Source organism: Piliocolobus tephrosceles, chromosome 2, assembly GCF_002776525.5.
Source record: "Piliocolobus tephrosceles isolate RC106 chromosome 2, ASM277652v3, whole genome shotgun sequence".
Lineage (NCBI taxonomy): Eukaryota > Metazoa > Chordata > Mammalia > Primates > Cercopithecidae > Piliocolobus > Piliocolobus tephrosceles.
In genome coordinates, this window is record NC_045435.1 from 95,264,995 (window position 1) to 95,289,640 (window position 24,646).

Consider the following 24,646-nt stretch of genomic DNA (forward strand, 5'->3'; position numbering starts at 1 on the left):
GGCCAAGGCGGGAGAATCTCATGAACCCAGGAAGTGGAGGTTGCAGTGAGCCGAGATTGTGCTACTGCACTCCAGCCTGGGCAACAGAGTGAGACTCCATCTCAAAAAAAAAAAATACAAAGAAAAAAGAAAGAAAGGAAAGAAAGAAAGAACTGGAAATAGGGGAAAATCCCTTTCATAGAAGTGTGAAATCATCCTATAAAATGGCCAAAAATAAAGATAACAAGAAAATACAAGTCATAATTACTTGTACATTGATAACTATAGGAAAAATTTGAAGACGTAAAATATGATGTAAATGAAATCACAGATGTGCCAGATATGTGGTGGGAAGACTACCATTAAAAATATGAATTCTTCCAAAATTAAAATAGAAATTTAAAGTAAGTATAATCTCACCAACCTTTTTTTTTAAGTGTATTAAACATTATCCTACAAAATAAATATGAGAGACTAACCAAGAGAATTTTGAGCAGAAAGCCTTCGTTTTGTTACTCTTTTTTTTCCTTACATTTATCTCCTGTCTCTCACAGGACCTCTTTAGAGAAAAATAGAGGAACTCAAAAAGGAATAAACTGACATTAATGAAGGGAAAGTGGAAAACGAAGTCAGTGGCAGATTAAGATTTCAACCTACTTCTAGGAGACAGGAGGCATATGGAAGCCTTTGGCACAGGGCGGAGGAAGCCCAGTGCCAAAACACCCTGTGAGGGGTCACAGTGGCGGTGGGCAGTGGCTTTCCCACAGAAACCCCACAGCACCCCTGGCCTCAGGAGGAGATGGAAAGGGGCATTTTCAGAAGTCTATAAGGAACAGCTCTGCCATTTCATCCCTCTTACGCCCTTCCTCAGTTATCGCATGCCAGAGACCAAGCAGCCCAGCATGTGCCCCTGTGCCTTCACAGTGATGCCAGCACTTTTCTCCAGCGAAGCTGAAGCTGAGCAGAAATCAGACAGTACCCCTGAGTAAAGTAGTCCTGATTTTCCGCAGAGTGTCGGTGGTAGAAGTGATGGTGAGGTTTCCCTAAGGACAAACTTTCCAAGCTCCACCGCCACCACTGCAGGGCAGTGTTACCACCTCTAACCACAGGTGATGTCATTCAGCTGCTTGCTTTCCCTGGTGTCTGTGCTTTGAGGATTTCCAAATTTGTATCATTAGCCATGACCTGTCCCCTGAATTCCATTCTTATAAATCTGTTGCCTAAATAATACCTCCATGAGAGTGTCTGAGCCAGTGGTGGTGTGAGCCATAGGATGGTGATCTGATTGACCTTTTTGCAGGCTCCATGTGATCCTACTCTCCTCTCTGACCTTGTTTTCTAGCCTCTCTCTGCACATTCAGTGAGTCATGCTGCCTCCCCGCTGGTCCTCAGAAACACCAAGCGCGCTGCTGTCAATGGGGCTTTTTTTCTCCCCAACATTTTTATTATGAAAGTTTTCAAACAGAAGAGCTGAAAGAATTTCAGACTGACAGTTTACAATAAGCACATATATAATTGCCACCTGCATTGTTTAACAGTTTTCTACATTTATTTTATCATTTATCCATTTATCTACCAATCCATCTTACTTTTTGATGCATTCTAAAGTAATGCCACAGGACTTTTGAACTTGGTGTTCTAACCTTTTAAGGCTGTTTCCTCCAACATTCACATGTCTCTTTCCCTCACTTGCATCGGCTGTCTGTCCAAAGAACACTTCTCAAAGAACCCTTTTCTAACAACTCTATGTAAAATGGCCTGACATTTTATAATGTGCCCAGTCATGCACTGTCTGCCAGCCACTCTAGAGTGAGAGCTCCAGGAGGGGGAGGGGCTTCACCTGTGTGGTCCGCCTGTTCCTTAGCATCAGGACAATGCCTGACTCGTAGTAGGTGCATTTGTCAGAAACTTCAAGTTCTCCATCAATATCCATTCTCCTGTAAATACTGTAGGGACTGCAAAACTCTACCTCCATGCTCTTAGGGTCCTGAGTGGTCCCAAGAATTAAATTGACATAAGATAGATTAAAAGCATACACATTTCTTTAGAATAGGTTTTTACATGGCATGGGAGTTCTCATAAGGAAATGAAGACTAGATTAGGAAATGAAGACCAGAATGAAATAGTTAAAGCAGTCACTTACATACTGAACTGGACAAAGAGTAGTATAGTTGACCCTTGAACAGCACGGGTATGAACTGTGCAGGTCCACTTATATGTGGACTTTTAAAAACTTTTTGCAGATTTGTGACAGTTTGAAAAAACTTGCAAACTGTGTAGCCTAGAAATACCCACCCCATTAAGAAAAAAGTATGTCATGAATGTATAAGATACATGCAGTACTAGTCTATGTGTAAATTGACTGTTTATGTTATCAGTAAGGCCTCCAATCAACAGTAGGCTATTAGTAGTTAAGTTTGGGAGAAGTCAAAAGTTATATGCAGATTTTGAACTGTGTTAGGAGCACAGGGTTAGTGCTCCTAACCTTGTGTTGTTCAAGAGTCACCTTGTAGTTGTGAAAATGTGGTAAGGCAAAGGAGCATGGACTAAGGTAGATTATTGGGTATGGAAGTAACTAGGAAGGTAAGGGTTACCTTAACAAGGCTTGTTAGAACAGAATTCCCTTAGCCTCAACTTGCTCATCCTTAATGATAAGAATGTGTTATCTTTCGCATGGGAATTTCATCTCCTGCTTTTGAAAAACAGCACGAAAGTCAGAGTGATCTTTTTGCACCTGCTGTTTTTTTAAGTGGCTTTAACTTAAATAGTAGACAATATACCAGAGTAGTTAGTATGTTTTTAGCTCTTTCAATAGCCAGAATAAAAACTACATTTCCCAGCCTCCCTTTTGCCTTGACGTGACCATATGACTGACCAAAGTCAAGCCAGTGAGAAGCGAACAGAAGTGATGTGTGTCACTTCTGGTATCAGCTCTTAAAAGAACTGCATGTGTGCTCACCTGCCTTTTCTGTGCTTCCTGCTGCCTAGATGGGAGGAGCCTCTGTGTACCTCAAAAAGTAACAGGCACCCAGGGTTTGCAGAGTCAGCCTGTCTGCATTAAGTACAGTCAGTTATCTGCCTTCTTGGAGCTCTCCCAGAGAGAGCCTTACTGCTCAGAGATGTGTTTTCCCCTACACTAGGCTAACCCTGGCCTTTTGTGAGCTCTTCATACCTAGTCACAGCCTCCTCTAACCCCATACCTCTCCTCAGGAAGCTACCTGAGTCGCATTTTCCTCCCTCTTTCAGGTGTTTCAGCTATGTTTTGTCACCTTGTCTTTCCTGAGCTTCTAGACATATTCCCATTCCTTTACCAGGCTCTCTTCCCTGACAGTTTCACTGATGATCTCTCCTTACTAGACCCCTAACATCCTTATCTTAGCTCAGTTACTAGTAGAAAGCTTTTTCTCCCTTCCAGAATCACATCTAAGTCTGATGTCTCTGGAGTTTCTCCTGGAACAAGTGCTGTGCAGAACAGAATGATTCAGTGCATCAACGTACCTTTCACTGTTGACTGTCTCTCACGTGCATAGAGGCAGAAGAGAGTGGGTTTGCAGGTGGTCACTCCTTGGCCCCCAGTAGCCTCCTGTTAGCTCTAATGCATTCCATGTCTTCACCTGGTGCTCCTCAAGGACTGTAACCATGGCGTCCTTTTGGTAATGCTCCTATCACATGTACATTTTAGTGCACTTTCAGCTAAGCAAATGCTTTAATTCCTTATTCTAACTCTAGTCTCTTTCATGCCCAAATGCTGTCTCGTTTGGACAAACTTGGGTCCCCCTTTCTCCCTCCTTTTCCTCCTGGGTAATTAAAGTAGGTACATTGGTCATGTGTTTCCCTGTTTCACATGGGGCATTTCAGGCCCAGTGTTGCAGCCCTTTCTTTCCCACAGGCATCCCTAGTTCCTTACTAGGCTCTGTTTCCTAATAATTTTATTGTGGATCTCTTTTCTCTTTTTCTTTTTTCTTCCAGCACTATAGTAAACTTCTGTAGTATCACTAAGTATTACCTATGTCACTCTGGAAATTTGACCATTTTTCTGTTGTAAAGTATTCAAAGGGAAGAGCCACTAGAAGCAAATAGTTTTGTTTTGAGGGGTATAGCAGTTGAAAAATCAAATGCTTGAAAGAGGCCTTTTGTTACGTGAGGGCGTCATTCTAGGTATGAAGAAATTGGGAGGGCGGGGACCTAGGAGAGTCCCTGCCAGGCTAAGCTCTGCTCAGCGCTTGCCACAAAGTAATGAGGACCTGTGGTGGTCACTTCTGATTTTACAGAAAAAATATAGGAAATATGAGTTTTTATGTGAAATATTCCAATTTTTAAATGTTGGAAACCGATATTAAATCTTTAAAATATGCCAGACCAAGTAAAACAAGTCTGTGGTGACAAATTTGTCCCAGGGCCTAGCAGTTTACATCTCCTCTGTCAGGTCTTGAAGCTCTTGTCCTAGATCCACACCCTTTTATTTATGTGTTTAACACAGTGTTCCTATTGTTACTGCAGTATCAGAATGGCCATTTTCATAGAAATGTGTGACTTTTCAGTGTGATTTTATAAAGATCATAAAGCCACATTTTTTCCTAGAGGGGAGTTACTTTATGAAAGTCATTGGAACAATAATGTTTGACATAAAAATTCACATTATTTGCATTACTTGAGGGTATTTCTTTTCTCACTATTCTTTGGCTCTGGATCACTTGCCATTGGGGTGTTTTCATCGGCATGCTTAATTTGGCACATCATCTGCTGGCTGCGGTCTACCAGGTACACAAGACAGGCGGAGAGTCAGCTTCCATGGGCTGAGACAAATGAATGGACATGGTCATTTCTAGGAGTGACGAGTGGTCTGAATAGTGAAAAGGAAGAGGTGCTCCTGCATTGCAGAATGGCTTTGGTGGTGGGAGAGGCAGAGTGGGAATAAGATGAGGATCTTTGTATTAGGAGGCCAGGGAAGAACGCTCTTGGGAGGTGACCTTTCAACTGAGTCATGTGTATGTGGAGGCACCCTTCTGAAAATAGACAGTGAACACCCAGGCAGAGGAGATTGCAGATGCAAATACCCTGAGCGGCACCATGCCTGATAAGTTTAGAGGAGCGAGGGAAGGCCAGTGCTTAGGCTTAATGTGCAAGGGGCAGAGGTGGGTGCTGGTGAGATGGGGAAATGGATTGTAGGAGCCCAATGGAGCATAGTAGAGCATTGGTTACTTCTTGGGTGGCTGTCTCAAACCCATGTCACTCATCTAGTGGTGGCAGAATGCACCTGAATGTCTAAAGTAGGGAGAGCAGAAAAGACATGATCAGGCCAGAGCTTTTCCACAGAACTCAGCATCCTAGCATTCACTATTAACACATTTATCCTCTGTGGTTTCTGAAACTTCGTTGCTTCAGTAGAATTGTTTAAATCTCCTGTATTGATGGTTATGACTTTTTAAATGAGTGATGCTTTCCACTTCTTTCGTTATTGACATGAAACTGTCTGTTCATAATACACGTGGAAAGAGCCTTAGGAAAGTTAATTAGGGCAGTGAAGGAGGCCCAGAAGGCAAGGTTGAGCTTACCTATCTGTGATTTTCAACTTGTTTTTACGTTTCTTTTTTAACACCCTGGCACTCTATTCTGTGATACGTAGACTTAAAACTAAATTAGTAAAAAAAAAAATGGTGGCAGGTTTTCTGCCTTCTAAATTCCCACATTTAAAAATATGGTGTGCCTGGGATCGAAGGAGACCAAGTATCCTTCTGAAGAGAAAGGGGACAGTGTCAAGGCCCTGGGCAAATAGTGTTTCCTTGAGCTGTGTCATCTGGAATTACCACCATTCATCAGCCTAATGATATTTTCTGCTGCCTCTTCAGCTGAGTTTGGGCAGGAGTGATATATGAAAGTGAAGCGGAACAGTATTGATGGCCTAATGGGAAATCTTTTGTTAAAGATGTCCTAACAAAATGGACGAGTCTCTTCTTCAAGTGCTTTTTGGTAGTATAAAAAAGGTAGAATTAAGTGATTATTTTTTTTCGTTCTTGGCTAGTTAATATCTTTTCTGAAAATAAATATTTTCATATACTTTTTGACAAAGCACTGCACCAGGCATTATTTTTAAAATAGAATATAAAATGTGAAAGATTTTGAAATGCATTATATTGTGTAGATTGGATAACAGGAAGTAAATACAACACAACTGTGATTTTAAATTGTTGTAGAACAGGTTTTAACATTCAAATGTAAGTTTACTATGAAGTATTTCCAAGTTGTATGTGTGTATTCTTTTATATATCATCTCTCCAAATAAAGCATTTGAGGTGGCTAATAAGAATGCTTGCAGTAAAGTTAGATTTGACAGAAAAAACTTGTGAGATTTGGTATTGAGATTGTGTTGAATCTATAATTTGGGGAAAATATTGGGAACAATATCAAGCTATCTGACTAATGAACACGGTATAGCTTTCCATTTATTTAAATCCTTTTTACTTTCAGCAATATTTTATATTTTTCATATATATATATATCCTTCATCCTGTGTCAGATTTATCCCTAAACATTTCCCATTTTTTGATGGTATTATACTGGTATTGTTTTAATTTCAATTTCTGATTGCTACTTGCATGAAAATCACAATTGATTTTGTGTGTTTTTCTTGAATCCTGCAACTTTGTTAAACTCACTCATGGACTCTAGTACCTTGTTTGTTAGTTACATCTGATTTTCTACATACAGGATCAGACTTACTCAAGTAAAGTTACTATACTACTACTTTTCCAATCTGGATGCATCTGTTGGAGGTTCAGGTAGTGGGTGTGCTGATTGCATTGGCCAGAATTTTCCAAACAGTGGTGAGAGGAGACATCCTGTCTGTCTTTGTAATCTCAGGGGAAAGCATTCAGTCTGCTACACAACCTTTTTCAGGTTGAGGAACGTCCACGAAAAGGGGAGTGGGGAAGGCTTCCAGATGATAGCTAGATCTAAAATTTTTCTGATTGGCAATTGGTTGAAGGAGTTATTATCAATAGAAAGTTTGCCAGGCATGGTGGCTCATGCCTGTAATCCCAGCGCTTGGGGAGGCCAAGGCAGGTGAATCACCTGAGGTCAGAAGTTTGAGACCAGCCGGGCCAACATGGTGAAACCCTGTCTCTACTAAAAATACAAAAATTAGATGGGCGCAGTGGCACCTGTAATCCCTGTAATCCCAGCTACTCGGGAGGCTGAGGCAGGAGAATCGCTTGAACCCGGGAGGCAGAGGTTGCAATGAGCCAAGATAGCGCCACTGCACTCCAGCCTGAGTGACAGAGTGAGACTCTGTCTCAATATGAAAAAAAAAAAAGGAATGTCTGGGTTATGATAAGAGGTTGTGGAGAACAAAGTTTTATCATGCAGATAAAGCCTCTAAGTAGCAGACTTCACAGAGAATAGATTGTAAATGTTTCTTATCAGACCAAAGGTATGTGTTGATGTTAATGCTGGAGGGTATAACAAGGCATGTCTAGACCCCCCACTTCCCTGAACCAGTCTTTCAGGTTCAGTTATAGAGTGCCCTGGCTGAGGAGAAGACTATTCAGATGTTTGGGGGACCTTAGGATTTTGTTTTTGGTTTACAACAAGTTCCCTTCCACCCCTAGTTCACATTGTAAATAGGTGTTGGATATTGTCAAATACTTTTTCTATTGAGATGATCTTGTGATTTGGGGTACATTGTTATGGGTTAACTTGTGTCCTTTGGAAAAGATATGTTGAAGTCCTAACCTCCACTCCTCTAGAATATCCTTATTTGTAAACAGTGTTCTTACAGATATAGTTAGTTAAGATGAGGTTACACTGGGGTATGGTGGGTCCCCAATCCAATATGACTGATGTCGTTTTGAGAAGACAGCCATGTAGAGAAAAAGACACTTGGAAGAATGGCATTTACTTATGCTGTCTTTGTCTAGTTTTGTTTCATTTTTCCCTGTCCCTGGTGGTAGGTGACTGTCTAGTTTGGGTATCAGGATAATATTGAACTCAGAGAATGAATTAGGAAGTATTTCTTCCTTTTCAGTTTTCTTGAAGACTTCGTGTACAATTAGCATTTTTTTAAAACAACAATTTTATTGCACAGTAGTTCACATACCATAAAATTAACCTCTCAAAAGTACATAATTCCATATTTTTGTATATTGTGCAGGTATTATTTAATTCCAGAATATTTTCATCATCCCCAACAGCAGCCTCGTACTCATTAAAAGTCATTCCCCATTCCCTCCCCTCTACAACTGTAGTCAATCACTAATTTACTTTCTGTTTCTACAAATTGGCCTTTTTTGGATATTTCATATATATGGAAATATATAATTTGATTTTTTTGTTCTCTTAGCTTTATGTTTTCAGGATTCATTCATGTTTGTTGCATGGATCAGTGCTTTATTCCTTGTTATCCCTAAATAATATTCCATTATGTGAGTGTATCGCATTTGTGTATCCATTCATCAGTTGATGGACATTTCAGTTGTTTTCACTTTTTGGCTATTATGAATAACATCGCTATGAACATTTGCGTACAAATTGCTATGTAAACATAGACTTTCTTTTGTTCAGTATATACCTGGGATCTGGGTCATATGGTAAATCTATGTCTAACCTTTAAAGGAACTGCCAGACTGTTTTCCAGAGTGCCTGCACCATTAACATTTCCACTAGCAGTATATGAGGGTTTCAGTTTCTCCACATACTCACCAACTGCTTGATACTGTCTGTGTTTTTGATTGTAGTCCTTCTATGGAGTATGAAGTGATATCCCATGGTGGTTTTAATTTGCATTTTCTTTTCTTTTCTTTTCTTTTCTTTTTTTTTTGAGACTGGGTCTCGCTCTGTCACCCAGGCTGGAGTACAGTGGCATGATCTCTGCTCACTGCAACCTCCGCCTCCCAGGTTCAAACAATTCTTCTGACTCAGCCTCCCAAGTAGCTGGGACTACAGGTGCATGCCACCATGCCTGGCTAATTTTTGTATTTTTAGTAGAGATGAGGTTTCACCATGTTGACCAGGCTGGTCTCAAACTCCTGACCTCAGGTGATCTGCCCGCCTCGGCCTCCCAGAGTGCTGGGATTACAGGTGCAAGCCACTGTGCCCAGCCGTTAATTTGCATTTTCTTGATGGCTAATGATATTGAGCATCTTTTCCTGTTCTTATTGTCTATTTTCATACCTTCTTTGGAGAAGTATCTGTTAAAATCTTTTGCTCTTTAAAAAATCGGATCATTTTTTAAATTAGTGAGTTGTAAGAAATACTATATATCATGTATATACAAGTCCCTTTTTAGGTATCAGATTTATAAAATATTTCTCTTGTGGGTTGTCTTTTTACTTTCTTGGTTATATCCTTTATAGCAAATCAGTTTTAGATTTTGATGAAGTCTAGTTTATCTATTTTTCCTTTTGTTGCTTGTGCTATTAGCATCATACATAAGAAACTGTTGTCTAACCTAAGTTCACAAGACTTGCTCCTGTGTTATCTATAAGTTTTATACATTTATTATTTATTTATTTATTTATTTATTTATTTATTTATTTATTTATTTATTTATTTATTTTTGAGATGGAGTCTTGCTCTGTTACCCAGTCTAGAGTGCAGTGGCATGATCTCTACTCACTGCAACCTCTGCCTCCTGGACTCAATCCATCCTCTCACCTCAGCCTCCTGAGAAGTTGGGACTATAAGTGTGTGCCACCATGTCTGGCTAATTTTTGTATTTTTTGTAGAGATGGGGTTTCGCTACGTTCCCCAGGCTGTTGTCAAACTTCTGGGCTCAAGCAATCCACCTGCCTTTGCCTCCCAAAGTGCTGGGACTAGAGCGCCCAGCCACATTTAGCTCTTAATTAAGTTTTGATCCATCTTAAGTTAATTTTTATATATGGTGTGGTGTGGGGTCCAATTTCATTTTTTTGTATGTCCAGTTGTCTCAGCACCATTTGTAGAGAATACTATTTTCCCCCTATTGAATTGTCTTGGCACTGTTGTTTAAACTAACTGATGTATATGTAAAGGTTTGTCTGGGCTCCTAATTCTATTTCATTGGTCTCTATATCTATCTTATGCCAGTACCACATTTGTTGGATTACTGTTGCTTTGTAGTAAATTTTAAAATTAGGAAGTAGGAATCCTCCAACCATGCTCGTCCTTTGTAATGTTTTGGCTATTCTTGGTTCCTGGCATTTCCATATGAATTTTAGTATCAACTTAACAATTTCTGCCAAACAAGACAACTATAATTTTGATAGAGAATGCTTTGAATCTATAGATCAGTTTTGAGTGTGTTGTCATCTTAACAGTGTTCAGTCTTCTGATCCATGAACATGGAAAATTTTCTCATTTATGTAGACTGTCTTTAATTTTTTTTTTTTTTTTAGATGGAGTCTCACTCTGTCACCCAGGCTGGAGTGCAGTGGCATGATCTTGGCTCACTGCAAGCTCCACCTCCTGGGTTCACGCCATTCTCCTACCACAGCCTCCGGAGTAGCTAGGACTACAGGCGCCTGCCACCACGCCCAGCTAATTTTTTGTATTTTTAGTAGAGACGTGTTAGCCAGGATGGTCTCGATCTCCTGATCTCGTGATCCGCCCACCTTGGCCTCTCAAAGTGCTGAGATTACAGGCGTGAGCCACTGCACCCAGCCTAATTTTTTAAAATGTTTTTACAATGTTTTGTACTTTTCAGTATATATTATATTTTTTGCTGCATTTATTCCTAAATATGCCATTCGTTTTAATGCTATTACAAATGAAATTATTTTCTTAATTTCAACTTTAGGTTATTAATTGTTAGTGTATGGAAATACAATTGATTTTTGTATATCGATCTCATACCCTGCAACCTTGATGAACTTGTTTATTTGTCCTAAAAGTTCTTTAAAGGGTTCCTTAGGATTTTCTATGTATAAGATTATATCTTCTGCGAGTAGAGTTTTACTTCTTTTTCGGTGCTTTTTATTTTTCTAGCTAGAGCCTCCATTATAATGATGAATATGGGAAGAGTGGACATCTCTCTTTGTTCATGATCTTAGGGGAAGGGAGTTCACTCTTTTGCCAGTAAGTACGTTAGCAATAAGTTTTTCATAGATGTCCTTTATCAGTTAAGACAGTTACCTTCTGTTCCTAATTTGTTGAATGTTTTTAATAGTTAATTCTGTGAAACGCTTCTTGTGTGACTATTGAGAGGGTCATGTAGTTTTTGTTCTTTATTCTATTGCTGTTGCATATAATATTGATAGATTTTCACATGTTAAACTAATTTTGAATTCCTAGGATAAATCCCACTTGGTAATGGTCTATAATACTTTTCACATATTGCTGATTTGGTTTGCTACTATTTTGTTGAGGGTTTTGGCATGTATATTCTTAAGGGATATTGGCCTATAGTGGGTTTTTGTTGTTGTTTTTTGTAATATCTTTGTCTGGTTTGGGTATCAAGGTAGTACTGACCTCAGAGAAAGAGTTCAGAAGTGTTCCCTTTTTCTTAGTTTTGTGGAAGATGGTAGAATTTGTATTATTTTTCCTTAAATGTTTGGTAGAATTCACCAGTAAAGTCATCTGGCTCTTGAGTATGTTTGTTGTTGTTGTTGTTGTTGTTCTTTTGTAGGATGGTTTTTAGCCATAAATTTATTTTCTCTAATAGATAATGTGCTATCCAGGTTATCTGTTTCTTCCTGAATGAGCTTCGGCCTGCTTTGTTGTCTCTGTTACTTTGTCCTATCAACTCTAGCTGCCTTGGTCTTGCAGGACTTTTTACTCTGTCTCCTCATCTTAAGGAATCCACTTGGATCCACCTCTGTTGTTCTTCCTTTACATAGGCCTGGAAACTCTCTCAAGTCTCTAATCTGGGACCACAGGAGACCTCTCACCCTATTTGTGTCCCATCTCTTAGGGACCACTGTTCTTCATTATCTTATGTCTACTGTCTTAAGAACCATTGCTTCATGCATTTTTATGCTAGTTTGTTGTTTCAGGAAGTTGGGTATACCCTTACCTGTTGTGCCAGGGAAAATAGAAAGATGTTATATCTGCACAATATTTATTTTTTGTGGCAAAACAAAACAAAAAAACAAAGACATTTTCAGATCTACAAGGATCCAGGAAATAAACTGCCATTTAAAATATTATGATAAACATCCTCCAGTTATTTGAACTAAAAAATAAAGACGTATTAGAATAAATTGAAATAGAAGCTGGTTTCAATCTCAACAAGTATCTGAATTCTTGAAAATAGAGAAGGATTAAATGTATCTTACAAGGCTAGGAGAACAGAAAAAGTTTTGTTAATGGAAACGAAATGTTGTGCAATTACTAGATGATAGAAAGCAGATGGAACTGAATTGAAATGGTGGTGAAACCTATCACCCAGAACGTATACAGGATAAAACTAAGCAGAAGGTAGGAACAGCTGCAGAAGATCTATAACCTCAGAGTGAGGTAGAACATTGGTAGAGGCCCTAGGCATCTACCAGCCTAATTGAAGGTTAACATTCAAAACAGGCCAATCAGACCCCTCTCCTAATACACATTGCTCTGCTTTGTGGGACTGCACTGTAGAGAGGGCGAACTGTCTAGCTGAGGTGATTTCTAACATGGGGGTTGGCCTAGGGGAGAAGCATTGGGGAGTTTGAGGGAAACACAGAATGCAAGTGGGGTGGGCAAACGGGGAAACTCCTTAAAGAAACAGGCACAAATAGGAAGTTCAAGCCAGCTGCCTGTAATAATGTACCCAATCTTCCAGTCATAAAATAGAAAACCAAAGACCACAAGACATTTGGGAAAGCCTAACAGCAAGATGCAGAAAGACCAAGGAAATAAAGAAAACAGCTGAGCACAGAAGAAGCAAAGATGATACGAAGTATAATGGGTTGAATTGTGCCCTTCACACACAGACAAAAGAAAATTTTGAAGTTGTAGCCCCCTGTACCTCAGAATGTGACCTTATTTGGAACTGGTATCTTTCCAGATGTAACTAGTTGAGATAAAGGCAGAGTTGAGAAGGGTAGGCCCCAAATCCAGTGTGACTGGTGTTCTTATAAGAGTATGGCCAGGTAAAGACACAGGCACACAAGAACACCATGAAATGATGAGGGAAGATACTGAAATTATGCAACTGCAAGCTAGGGAATACCAAAAATTGCCAGTAAATTACTAGAAGCTAGGAAGAAGCAAAGAAGGATTCGCCTATGGGTTTCTGAGGAAGATTGATTTCAGACTTCTATCATCCAGGACTACTTGACAGTAAATTTCTATTGTGTATGACACCCAGTTAGTGGTACTTTGCTATGGCAGCCCTGGGAAACTAATAATAAATCAGGGAGTAAAATAAATTTAATTATCGTGACTGGAAAAATAGAATGTTCAAGTAACCCACAGGAAGGTAGAAAAAAGAGAATGAGCAGAATGAGAAACAGGAAACAGAAGACAAATAATAAAATTGCACATTAGACTTAAGCCCTAGTTCCCCAGTATTTGCCTTAAATGTAAATGGTCTAAATGCACCAATTATAGGACAGAGATAACTGCCCAAGCAATTTTCAGATTCAACGCTATTCCTATCAAGCTACCGACATTTTTCACAGAACTAGAAAAAGCCATTCTAAAGTTTGTATGGAACCAAAAAGAGCTCAAATAGCTAAAGCAATTCTAAGCAAAAAGAACAAAGCTGGAAGTATCACATTAACCAACTTCAAACTATACTATAGTGTTGCAGTAACCAAAACAGCATGGTACTGTTAGAGAAACAGACACATAGACCAATGAAACAGAATACAGAACCCAGAAATAAAGCTGCACACCTACAGCCACCTGATCTTCAACAAAGTCAACAAAAATAAGCAACAGGAAAAGGATTTCCTGTTTAATAAATGGTGCTGGAATAGCTGGCTAGCCATATGCAAAAGAATGAAACTTGACCCCTGTCTTTCACTATATACAAAAATTAACTGAAAATGGATGAAAGATTTAAATGTAGGACCTCAAACTGTAAGAATCCTAGAAGAAAGCCTAGGAAACACCCCTCTGGACATAGGCCCTGGAAAATAATTTAGGACTACATCCTCAAAAACAATTGCAACACACAAAATAATTGACAAACAGGACCTAATTAAACTAAAACGCTTCTGTACAGCAAAAGAAACAGACAACCTAGAGAATGGGAGAAAATATTTGCATGCTATGTATCTGATGAAGGTCTAATATCCAGAATCTATAAAGAACTTAAACAATTGAAAAAGCAGAAAACAAAACAAAAAAACTCATTAAAAAATGGACAGAAGACTTGAACAGACATTCCTTAAAACAAGACATACAAGCGGCCAGCAAGCATATGAAAAAGTGCTCCACATAATGAGTCATCAGAGAAATGCAAATCAAAACCACAATGAGATACCATCTCTCACCATTCAGAATAGCTGTTATTAAAAAGTTAAAAAACAGACGCTGGTGAGACTGTGGAGAGAAGAGGATGCTTATACACTGTTGGTGGTAATGTAAATTAGTTCAGTCATTATGGAAAGCCATTTGGAGAATTCTCAACTTAAAGCAGAATTACCATTTGACTCAGCAATCCCATTACTGGATACATATCCAAATGAAAACAAATTGTTCTACCAAAAAGACACATGCACTTGTACGTTCATTGCAGCACTATTCACAATAGCAAAGTCATGGAATCAACATAGGTGCCCATTACCAGTGGATTGGATAAAGAAAATGTGATACATATACAGCATAAAATACTACACATCCATAAAAAAGAATGAAATTATGTCCTTTGCAGCAACATGGATGGAGTTGGAGGCCATTATCCTAAGTCAATTAACACAGGGACAAAAACCAAATGCCTCATGTTCTCACTTATAAGTTGGAGCTAACCACTGGGTATTCATGGATATAAAGATGGCAAAAATAGACACTGGGGACTACTAGATGGGGGAGAAAGAGAGGGTGGCAAGGGTTGGAAAACTATTGAATACTATACTCAGTACCTGGGTGATGGAATCAATTAGACCCCAAACCTTGGCATCATGCAGTATACCCAGGTAACAAACCTGCACATCTACCCCCGAATCTAAAATAAAAGTTGAAATCATTTTTTAAAAATATAGATGATTAGAGTTCTTAGTCCATTTTGTGCTGCTATAACATAATACCAGAGGCTAAGCAATTTATAATGAACAGAAATGTATTGACTCACAGTTCTGAAGGCTTGGAAGTCTGAATCAGGTGGCTGGCATCTGTCAAGGGCCTTCTTACTGTGTCATAATATGCCAGAAGGCATCACATGAAGGAAGTGCAAAGAGGGCAACAGAGAGAGCATGAGCACATGCACATATGCAGCAGGTAGCCCAAACTTGTCCTTTTATAAGGAACCTAATCCTGTGATAATGACTCTACTCCCTTTGTGGCAGAATTAAACCATTTATGAGGGTGGAACCCTCATGGCTTACTCACCTCTTAAAGGTTCCACCTCCCAACACTGTTGCACTGGGGATTAAATTTCCTACATATGCTTTTTGGGGAATGCATTCAAACCATAGCAGAGTAACAAAACATGATCCAACAGCATGCTGTCTACAGGAAACCTCAAATATAATGATATAGGCCGGTGAAAGTAAAAGGAAGAAAAATGTATATTATGTAAATATTTTTAAAAGCAGGAGTGATTATATTAATATCAGATAAAGTCAACTTCAGGGAAAATTACCAGAGGCAGAGAGGGACATTACCTAATGATTAAAAGATCTAGTCACTGAAATGACATAACTAATTTAAATGTATTCGTTCCAAACCACAAGACCTCAAAATACATGAAGTAAAAAAAAATGATAGGGCTAAAAGGATAAATAGACAAGTCAACAATGATAGTTGGGGCTTTCCCACTTTCAAATTAATAGAACAACTAGACAAATCAAGAATATAGAAAAACTGAACAATGCACTCAACCAACAGGATATAAATGATATATAGAGAGTACTTCACACAACAACAGAATGCACATTTTTTTCCAGTGCCCATGGAACACGCACCACTAATAGACTGTATCCTAGGTCATAGAAGAAACTTCAAGAAATAGTAAAAGAATTGAAATAGTATAGAGCATTATTCTCTGATAACAATGGAATCAAACTAGAAATCAATAAGAGAAGGACAATAGGAAAATTTCCAACGTTTAAAAAGTAAACACACTAATAACTCATGGGTCCAAGAGGAAGTCACACAAGAAGTTTTTTAAATGCATAGAACTGAATGAAAATGAAAACATCCAAATATGTAGACTACAACTAAAAGCAGTCCTGAGAGAAAAAACCAAAAGCTTATAGACAAAAGGTGAAAAAGGGAAAGATTTTAAATCAATAATCTAAGTTCTCACCTCCATAAACTGGAAGAATAGCAAAGCTAACTCAAAACAAGCTAAAGGGAAGGAATTATAAAGATCAAACCAGAAATCAATGAAATTGAAAACAGGAGAACAATACAGTGAAATCAATGAAACAAAAAGCTGACCCTGAAAAAAAATCAGTAAAATTGGAAAACCTCTATCCAACTGACAAAGAAGAGAGAAGACAGAAATTATCAATATAAGGGATGAAACAAGAGATGTCAGTGTATATCAGCCATTTAAAGAATAATAAGGGAAAGCTGTGAATAATTTTATGTTCATAAATTCTGTAACTTGGAAGAAATGAGCCAATTCTTCCAAAACTACTGGAACTCAACCAACATGAACACTTGAATAGTCCTATAATCATTAAAGAAATTGAATTTATAATTTAATACTCCTAAAAAGCAATCTCTGGGCCCAGATAATTTCACTGGAAAATTTTACCAAACAGTTAAAGAAGAATTAAATGTCAATTTTATATCATTTCTTTCTCTCTCTTTTTTTTTTTTGAGACTCAGTTTTCACTCTTGTTGCCCAGGCTGGAGTGCAGTGGCATGATCTCGGCTCACCACAACCTCTGCCTCCCAAGTTCATATGATTCTTCCACCTCAGCCTCCCGAGTAGCTGGGATTACAGGCATGTGCCACCACGCCTGGCTAATTTTGTATTTTCAGTAGAGACGGGGTTTCTCCATGTTGGTCAGGCTGGTCTCGAACTCCTGACCTCAGATGATCCGCCCGCCTTGGCCCGCCCAAAGTGCTGGGATTACAGACATAAATAGAAGAGGGGACATTTCCCAACTCATTTTATGGGGCTGATATTACCCTGATACTAAACCAAGACAAAGAAAGTCCTCTCCAAAAAAGACTTACAATCAGTATCTCTTGTAAACTTAGATATAAAACTCCTCAGCAAAATATTAACAAATCGAATACATCAATGTATAAAGAGAATGAGCAGAGCAGGAGCTATTCCAGATGTGTAAGGCTTGTTCAACATTGAAACATCAATTAATGTATTTTACCATATAAACAGGTTAAATATTAAATATTACATGATCATATGGATTGATACAGAAAAAGTAATTGACAAAACCACCAGCGTTTATTCATGGTAAAAAGTTATCAAACTAAGATTAGAGGGGGAATCTTCTCAACCTGGTAAAGGGCATCTATGAAAAATTTATAGCTAGCATGATACTTAATAGTGAATTACTAAATCCTTTCTCCCTAAGATTGAGCACAAGGCAAGAGTGTCTACTCACACTAATCTCATTTAACATCTTTGTGGTGGTTCTAGCCAGTGTAATAGGGTACGGAAAGAAAGAAAAGGAATACCCATTGGAAAGGAAGAAATAAGCCTATCTGTATTTACAGGTGACACAATTATCTATGTAGAAAATGCCGAAGAATCTTCAAAAAGACTCCTAGAATTAATAAGTGAGTTCAACAAGCTTTCAGGATACAAGATCAATAAACAAAATTCATCAAAATGTATACATTAAATATGTGCAAGTTTTTGTATATCAATTATACCTCAGTAAAAAATCTATCGCATTTCTGTATATTAACAATTAATAGATTCCAGAAGAAACACGAGTATGACGTGACCATGGAGAAGCAAAAGAAAACAAGGAAGTATGCACTCATGAAGTGAATGCTTAGTCTCAGATCAAAGGCTTAAAGAAAAGGTAGATTAAAACCTAAAAAGAAAGAAAAAGATCCTAGTGTGCTAAAGGAGAAGTTTCTCAACACCGTTCCGCTTATTTTTCCAATATATCACACAGCTGGGCCCACCTTACCACATCCTTGTCAATACCAACTTTATCAACTTTTCCATTAAAGCCAAACTGGACTTAGTGCAGTCAGTGATGAGCAGTCTGTATGCCAAGTGTATCCCTTGTATAACTGATTGTATAATGGCTGAAATTGAGAAATCGGGGCAGAAGTATTGAGTGACTCCAAGGATCATCAAGGATCCAAGATTTGAAAAGTTACCATGCACACACAGAGGAACCTATGCAGAAGACTGCCTAAAACAGAGAATAACTCAGCATTAAGTGTCACATTGTGGCCATGGTTGACCAGAGACCCTAAAAGAAGAATCCATAAGATTCCTAGAGTTCCTGTCATGTACATTTCTAACCATCATAGATACAACATGGAACTGATGTCAGATGATTATGGAGCCCCTTGGTTCTAATTCTTATGAGACAAATTTCCTCTGCTTTTCTTAGACCAACTTTCTCTTGTTGCCAGTTCATTAAACATGCAATACCATAGGACAACAATAGCCTTTTCAAGAATGGTGCTGGAGCAATTGGATACCCAGTGGCGAAACTAAACAACAATAAAATCCTTTACCTAAACCTCATATTTTATATAAAAATTAACCAATTAAGTGAATTAAATGTAAAATATAAAACTATAAAACCTTTAGAAAAAATATAGCAGAAAGTCTTCAGGACATGTGTTTTGGCAGAGTTTTTTGTACTTGCCACCACAAGCACAATTGCTAAGAACTAAAACCAGTAATTGGACTTCATCAAAATTAACTTTTGTTCTCTTCAAAAGACTCAGTAAAATGGATGAAAAAGCAAGCTACAAACTGGGAGAAAATATTTGCAAAACCATATATCTAAGAAAGGTGTATCTAGAATATTTAAAGAACTTTCAAATATCAAGAATAAAGAATCAAACATCCAGTTAACAAAGGGCAAAAGTCATGAATAGGTGATAAGATGTTCACTATCAGTTGCCATTAGGGAAATGTGAATTTAAACTACAATGAGATACCACCACCTATCTATCAGAGTGGCAAAACAAACAAACAAACAAACAAACAAACAAACAAAAAAATGCTAAGTGCTAGTGGAGATGCTGAGAAACTAGATCTTTTGTACATTGATGCTAGGAATGTAAAATGGTAAAACGCTACAGCTGCCTTAGAAAACAGTTTGACAGTTTCTTAAAGAACTAAATATGGATCTCCCATACAGCCCAGCCATTGTACTCTCGGGCATTTATCCCAGAGGAATGAAAGCTGATGTTCACGCGAAAACTTGTGCAAATGTTCACAGTAGTTTTATCTGGAATAGCTCCAAATTGGGAACAACTCACATTTTCTTTATAGGTGAGTTAGTTAAACTATGGTACATCTATGTCATGGAATAGTACTCAAAAAGAAATGAACTATTGTTACACAAAAATTTGGATGGATTTTAAAGAAATTATACTGAGTGAAAAAAAACATATATACAGTGTGATTCCATTTATGTAACATACTTGAAATGACAAAATGGCAAACCGGTTTGTGGTCACCAGTGGTTCAGGATGGAGGAGAGTGAGAGTTGGCTCTTACTATAATGGAATCCTTGTGATAGAACTCTTCTTTATCTTGGTGGTGGTGGTTGTCACCAAATCTACACGTGTGGTTAAGTTGCACAGAGCTAAATACAGTGTGTACAAACACACATATGCACACACATGTAACATTAGTCAAATCAGAATAAGGTTGATGGCTAATGTCCGAGCTGTGATACTGTGCCATAGTTATTATACAAGATGTTTCCATTGGGGAAACTGGGTGAAGTATATATGGAATCTCTCTGTATTGGTTCTTACAACTGCATGTGAACCTACAAATATCTCAAAAGTTTAATTCACATGCAAAAGAATAAAATTGGACCTCTACTTACACCATATATAAAAATTAACTCAAAAGGCATCAAAGACCTCAATGTAAAAAGCGAAAGCTATAAAGCTCTTAGAAGAAAACATGGGCATGATTGGGTGTGATGGCTCTTGCCTATACTCTCAGCACTTTGGGGAAGACAAGGCAGGAGGATTGCTTGAGCCCAGGAGTTCAAGACTAGCCTTGGCAACATGGTGAGACCTGTCTCTACACAAAATTTAAAAATTAGCCAGGTGTGACAGTGTACCACTGTGGTCCCAGCTACCCAGGAGGCTGAGGTGGGAGGATTGCTTGAAGCCAGGAGGTTGAGGCTGCAGTAAGCTATGTTTGTACCACTGCACTCCAGCCTGGGTGACAGAGAGAGATGCTGTCTCCCAAAAAACAAAAATAAAACATTAATCTTAGATATATGTCACTGAAATCATACATATACCCAAGTATTAAAAAAACAGAGTTTTCAAAATTAAAAACATTTTTTACTTCAAAGGACAATATCAAGAAAGTGAAAAGACAACTTGCAGAAAGGAAAAAAAACTTTTATATATTTGTTAAGGAACTTGTATTTAAAATATATAAAGAACTCTTAGAACTCAACTATATAAAGACAAATGACCTATTTTTAAAATGGGCAAAGGGTCTGCACAGACATTTCTCTGAAGATACACAAATGGCCAATCAGCACATTAAAAGGTACCCCTCATCATTAGCCATCAGGGAAGTACGTCAGAAAACCACAATGAGTTACCCCTCCAGACCTACTAGGATAACTGTAACTAAAAAGACAGATAATAACAAGTGTTAGTGAAAATGGAATTTTCATACATAGCTGGTACAAGTGGCAGCTTTGGAAAACAGTCTGGTAGTTCTTCAAAAGATTAAGTATAGAGTTACTATGAAGCGGGTCAATGGGTACAGTTACAATTAAATAGGAATACGGGTCTAGCGTTTTGCTGCACTATAGTTAATAATAATATAATGTATATTTCAAAATAGCTAGAAGAGAAGATTTTGAATGTTCTCACCACAAATAAAGGATATATGTATGAGGTAAAGGATATGTTAATTACCCTAATTTGATTATTATACATTGTATATGTGTATTGAAACCTCACACTGTACCCCATAAAAATGTATAATTATGTGCCAATAAAAATAAAATAATAAAAAAAAATTTTTAAAAAGAAGAATATATGACCTTCTGATTTTGTGCTGTTAGTTTTGTTTGAGCAACTATATATACTTTGAAAAAGATGTATTTTAAAAAGTATTTAGGCCGGGCGCGGTGGCTCATGCCTGTAATCCCAGCACTCTGGGAGTCTAAGGAAGGAGAATTCCTTGAACCCAGGAGTTCAAAACTAGCCTGGGCAACATAGGGAGACTATATCTCTACCCCCACCCCCCCAAAAAAAATTAGCTGGGCAAGATGGCGGTGCGTGCTTTTGTTCCCAGCTACTCAGGAGGCTGAGGCAGGAGGATCACTTGAGCCCAGGAGGTTAAGGCTAGAGTGAGGTGTGATCATACCACTGCACTCCAGCCTGGGCAACAGAGTGAGACCCTGTCCCAAAAAAAAGAAAGAAAAGAAAAGTAAAAAGTATTCAGCAGACTACTCGGCTGACACCCCCATCAAGCCAAATTTTACTGTGTTTTTTTGAGTACTAATACCACCTTCAACAAAATTTAAATGGTCTTATTTGTTAATTTTCAGCTTCCTAATGAAGATCCTGAGATTTTTGACATTTCATCCAAGTGCCTGTCTATACTGGTTCAGCTGTATGGAGGGGAAAACCCAGACAGCCTCTCTCCTGAAAATGTGGAAATTTTTGCTCATTTGCTGACATCCAAGGAGGACCCAAAGGAACAGAAGCTTCTGTTAAGGATTCTCAGAAGAATGGTGAGTTCACATAGAAATTGGGGACACTGGGTGGCTTTGCTGGCAGCCACAAGGGCAGTGAATAGCCATTTCTTGTACCTAATTTCAGATTTCCGGAAAATTTGCAAGAGTGGTAAAGAACTCCGGGTCACCTTTCTTCTTAATCACCTGTTGTTGACATTTGTCATATACTGTTCATCTGCATATATACATATTTTTTCTGAACCATTTGGGAGTAAGTTAGAGACATTGTGTCTCGCACCTCTTAACATCTAAGTATGTATTTCCTAAAATAAAATGGATATTCTGTTACTTAAGTAATCAAAATCAGGAAATTTAACACTGATAAAATTCCTTTACCAGTCTTCTGTCCATATTCTAGTTGGGTCAGCTGTCTCAGTAACTTTCATAGCTTTTTTCTGGTATAGGATACAGTCCAGGATTATGTATTTTGGTAGGCATGTGTCTTTAATCTGGAATAGTCTTTCAGTCTTTGTCTTTCATGATATTTTTGAAGATTATAGGCCAGGTTTTGTTGGTTTTTTCCCCTCCTCAGAGGCCTTGGGGGTCAGCGTGGCCTCCTCCCCCTGGAACGAAGCGCTGGAAGGGGCTTGAGTGAGCATGCAGTCCTATTCTCCTTTCATTTATTTATTTTTATTTTTTATTTTTTGAGACAGAGCCTAGCTCTGTTGCCCAGGCTGGAGTGCAGTGGCATGATCTTGATTCACTGCGACTGACTAGAGCCCAGGCATTCTACATCTCTGTTGAGGCTGTGCATCTGAGGGGTCTTCAGTTACCAGCCTCTCCTTAGAAGTGTCTGCTTTTCTTCCCACCTGGCCACCAACTGCCCTCTCCTGGACCCACCTTGTGCATGGCAGCAGCGTCTTCATCAGCTTTTGTTGTCTGGCCTGGTCGGAGGGTACATTTGGCCACCTGTGTAGACCAGGTATTTTCTAGCATCTCCCTGAGTTTGGGTCTGTTTGATGTGTCTTCACGATTCGATTTGTGAGTACTCTAGAAGTAAATTGGTCCTTCTCAATCTATCACATCCAGAGGCTCTTGGTGGCTGTTTGCCCCTTACTGGTGATGTTAATTTTGATCACTTGGTTTAATCAATGTATAGTTAGTTATTATTATTTTGTAGTAGTTGCAAAATGGATGTTTTCTCATCCCCAGCATTCATAATTCCCAGCATTCCACTGTAAGGAAAAACTTTCCCTTCTGCTTCACATATTTTATTTGAAAATGCATATATAGCTGATGTCTATTTGAAAGTACTTTTGAAAACCTATTCTCTTTCTACAGTAAATCTTTCTCTGGTGATTTTGAAGGCCACTGTTTACAGTAGCTAGTGTTGAAGTTAATAAAGGATGGGGGTTCTGTTCACCTGTCATATTCTGGTTTGTCAGTCCGTCTTCACTTCTAGATCCTAATACCTTGAGGTGTCCTTTGGCAGGTGGAAGCTGTGGATGTTCCAGAGAGTTGTACTCAAAATGACTTGCACCAATTTGATAAGTAGACAGTTGCAAGTGACCCAGCTGAACCTGCATGACAGGTGATGGGTGACAGAACTAGAAGGGAGATAAAGAGATTGACTCCCTCACTGCTGTATTGTGCTGCTGTGTGGATGTGACTCCCCTCAACCCCAAAACAAGACTTACTAATCTCAGCAGAGTCATTACCTGAGTTGCAGGATTCTGATGGTCTAGTCCAGTTCCCCAAGTGTGGGATGAATACTTCTGAGGAGAGTAGGTTTTAGAGACGGTGCACCAGCCTAGCACTAGATGATGTGGAATCACGTAGTGAGGCAGTTATTTCATTTCCATTTTCTATTGGTCTTTCTGGTTATTCAAGGCAAAAGCCTCAGTTTGTTGTTTTGTCTTTAACACCTCTCTAATCCTTCAGAATTTCCCTTTTAACAGAGCAGGCCTCTCAAGCTCTCATCTTTTACAGTGGAGATGTTTCTTTAAAAAATTATTTAAAGAAAAAAGGTGAGTCAATCTGAAGACAAGTACTAGAGAATATAATAATACAAGTGATCTGTAGATATGGCAAAAGTGTGAATTTGGTAGAAAATGTCAAAAACTTGGAAAGTATTGGTCTGATACCTGATATGGTTAAATTTTGTAGGGATCTATAGTTTCTTTGAAATTCAGGACCAGATTTTTTTTTTGAAACTTAGAATTTTCACATCTTTTTGGCACGGTACTTATACTGTATATTATATGATGCCCATAGGAGACACTCAGGCCATGCCACCATAAGCACAGTCATATTTCTGTGGCAAAATGTATGAATATTTACACCAGGCAGGGGTAAATTAAGACCAAACATGGGCTCTTGTGAGTTCAGGTCAGGTTTTGCTACCATATGTGTTTTTGAACAATATGAAATATGTGTTTTGAACTTATGAAAAAAGGTTTGGATTTTCAGAGCTTTTTAGATTTTAGAATTGCGGATATTATGGAAATAAGTTACGTTATTTACTAAAACACTGATCAAATTAATCATACAGATTAATTAGTAAGACCCCAACTTGTTCGAAATAAACAGATTCTACCGTCTTTTAGTTTGCTTTACTATTTAAAATGGCTTCTTTATAATATCTGACGTTCCTCATAGGGCCAGGTAGATTTTGCTTTGTGGAAGAAAGGTTGAATCCAAGTGATTTTTACCTTTGTATACAAAAACAGAAGTTGATCCTGGTGCTGCTCATCTATTTTCTT

General features: G+C 38.4%; 1 protein-coding gene and 1 pseudogene across 4 annotated transcripts in view; both read left to right on the forward strand.

The window, feature by feature from the left end:
* Positions 1-24,646, forward strand: part of ULK4 (unc-51 like kinase 4) — a 711,191-nt gene that overhangs the window by 537,597 nt on the left and 148,948 nt on the right. For 3 of the 4 annotated variants that reach the window (XM_023231716.3, XM_026454879.1, XM_026454878.1), the window contains one exon: positions 21,756-21,941. In XM_023231716.3, coding sequence (XP_023087484.1) covers positions 21,756-21,941 — 186 coding nt within the window. Of the gene's footprint in view, positions 1-10,938; positions 11,029-21,755; positions 21,942-24,646 lie in introns of those variants that run through there. The other variant, XR_003309577.1, reaches the window with a different exon arrangement.
* Positions 17,969-18,559, forward strand: LOC111555528 (annotated as a pseudogene).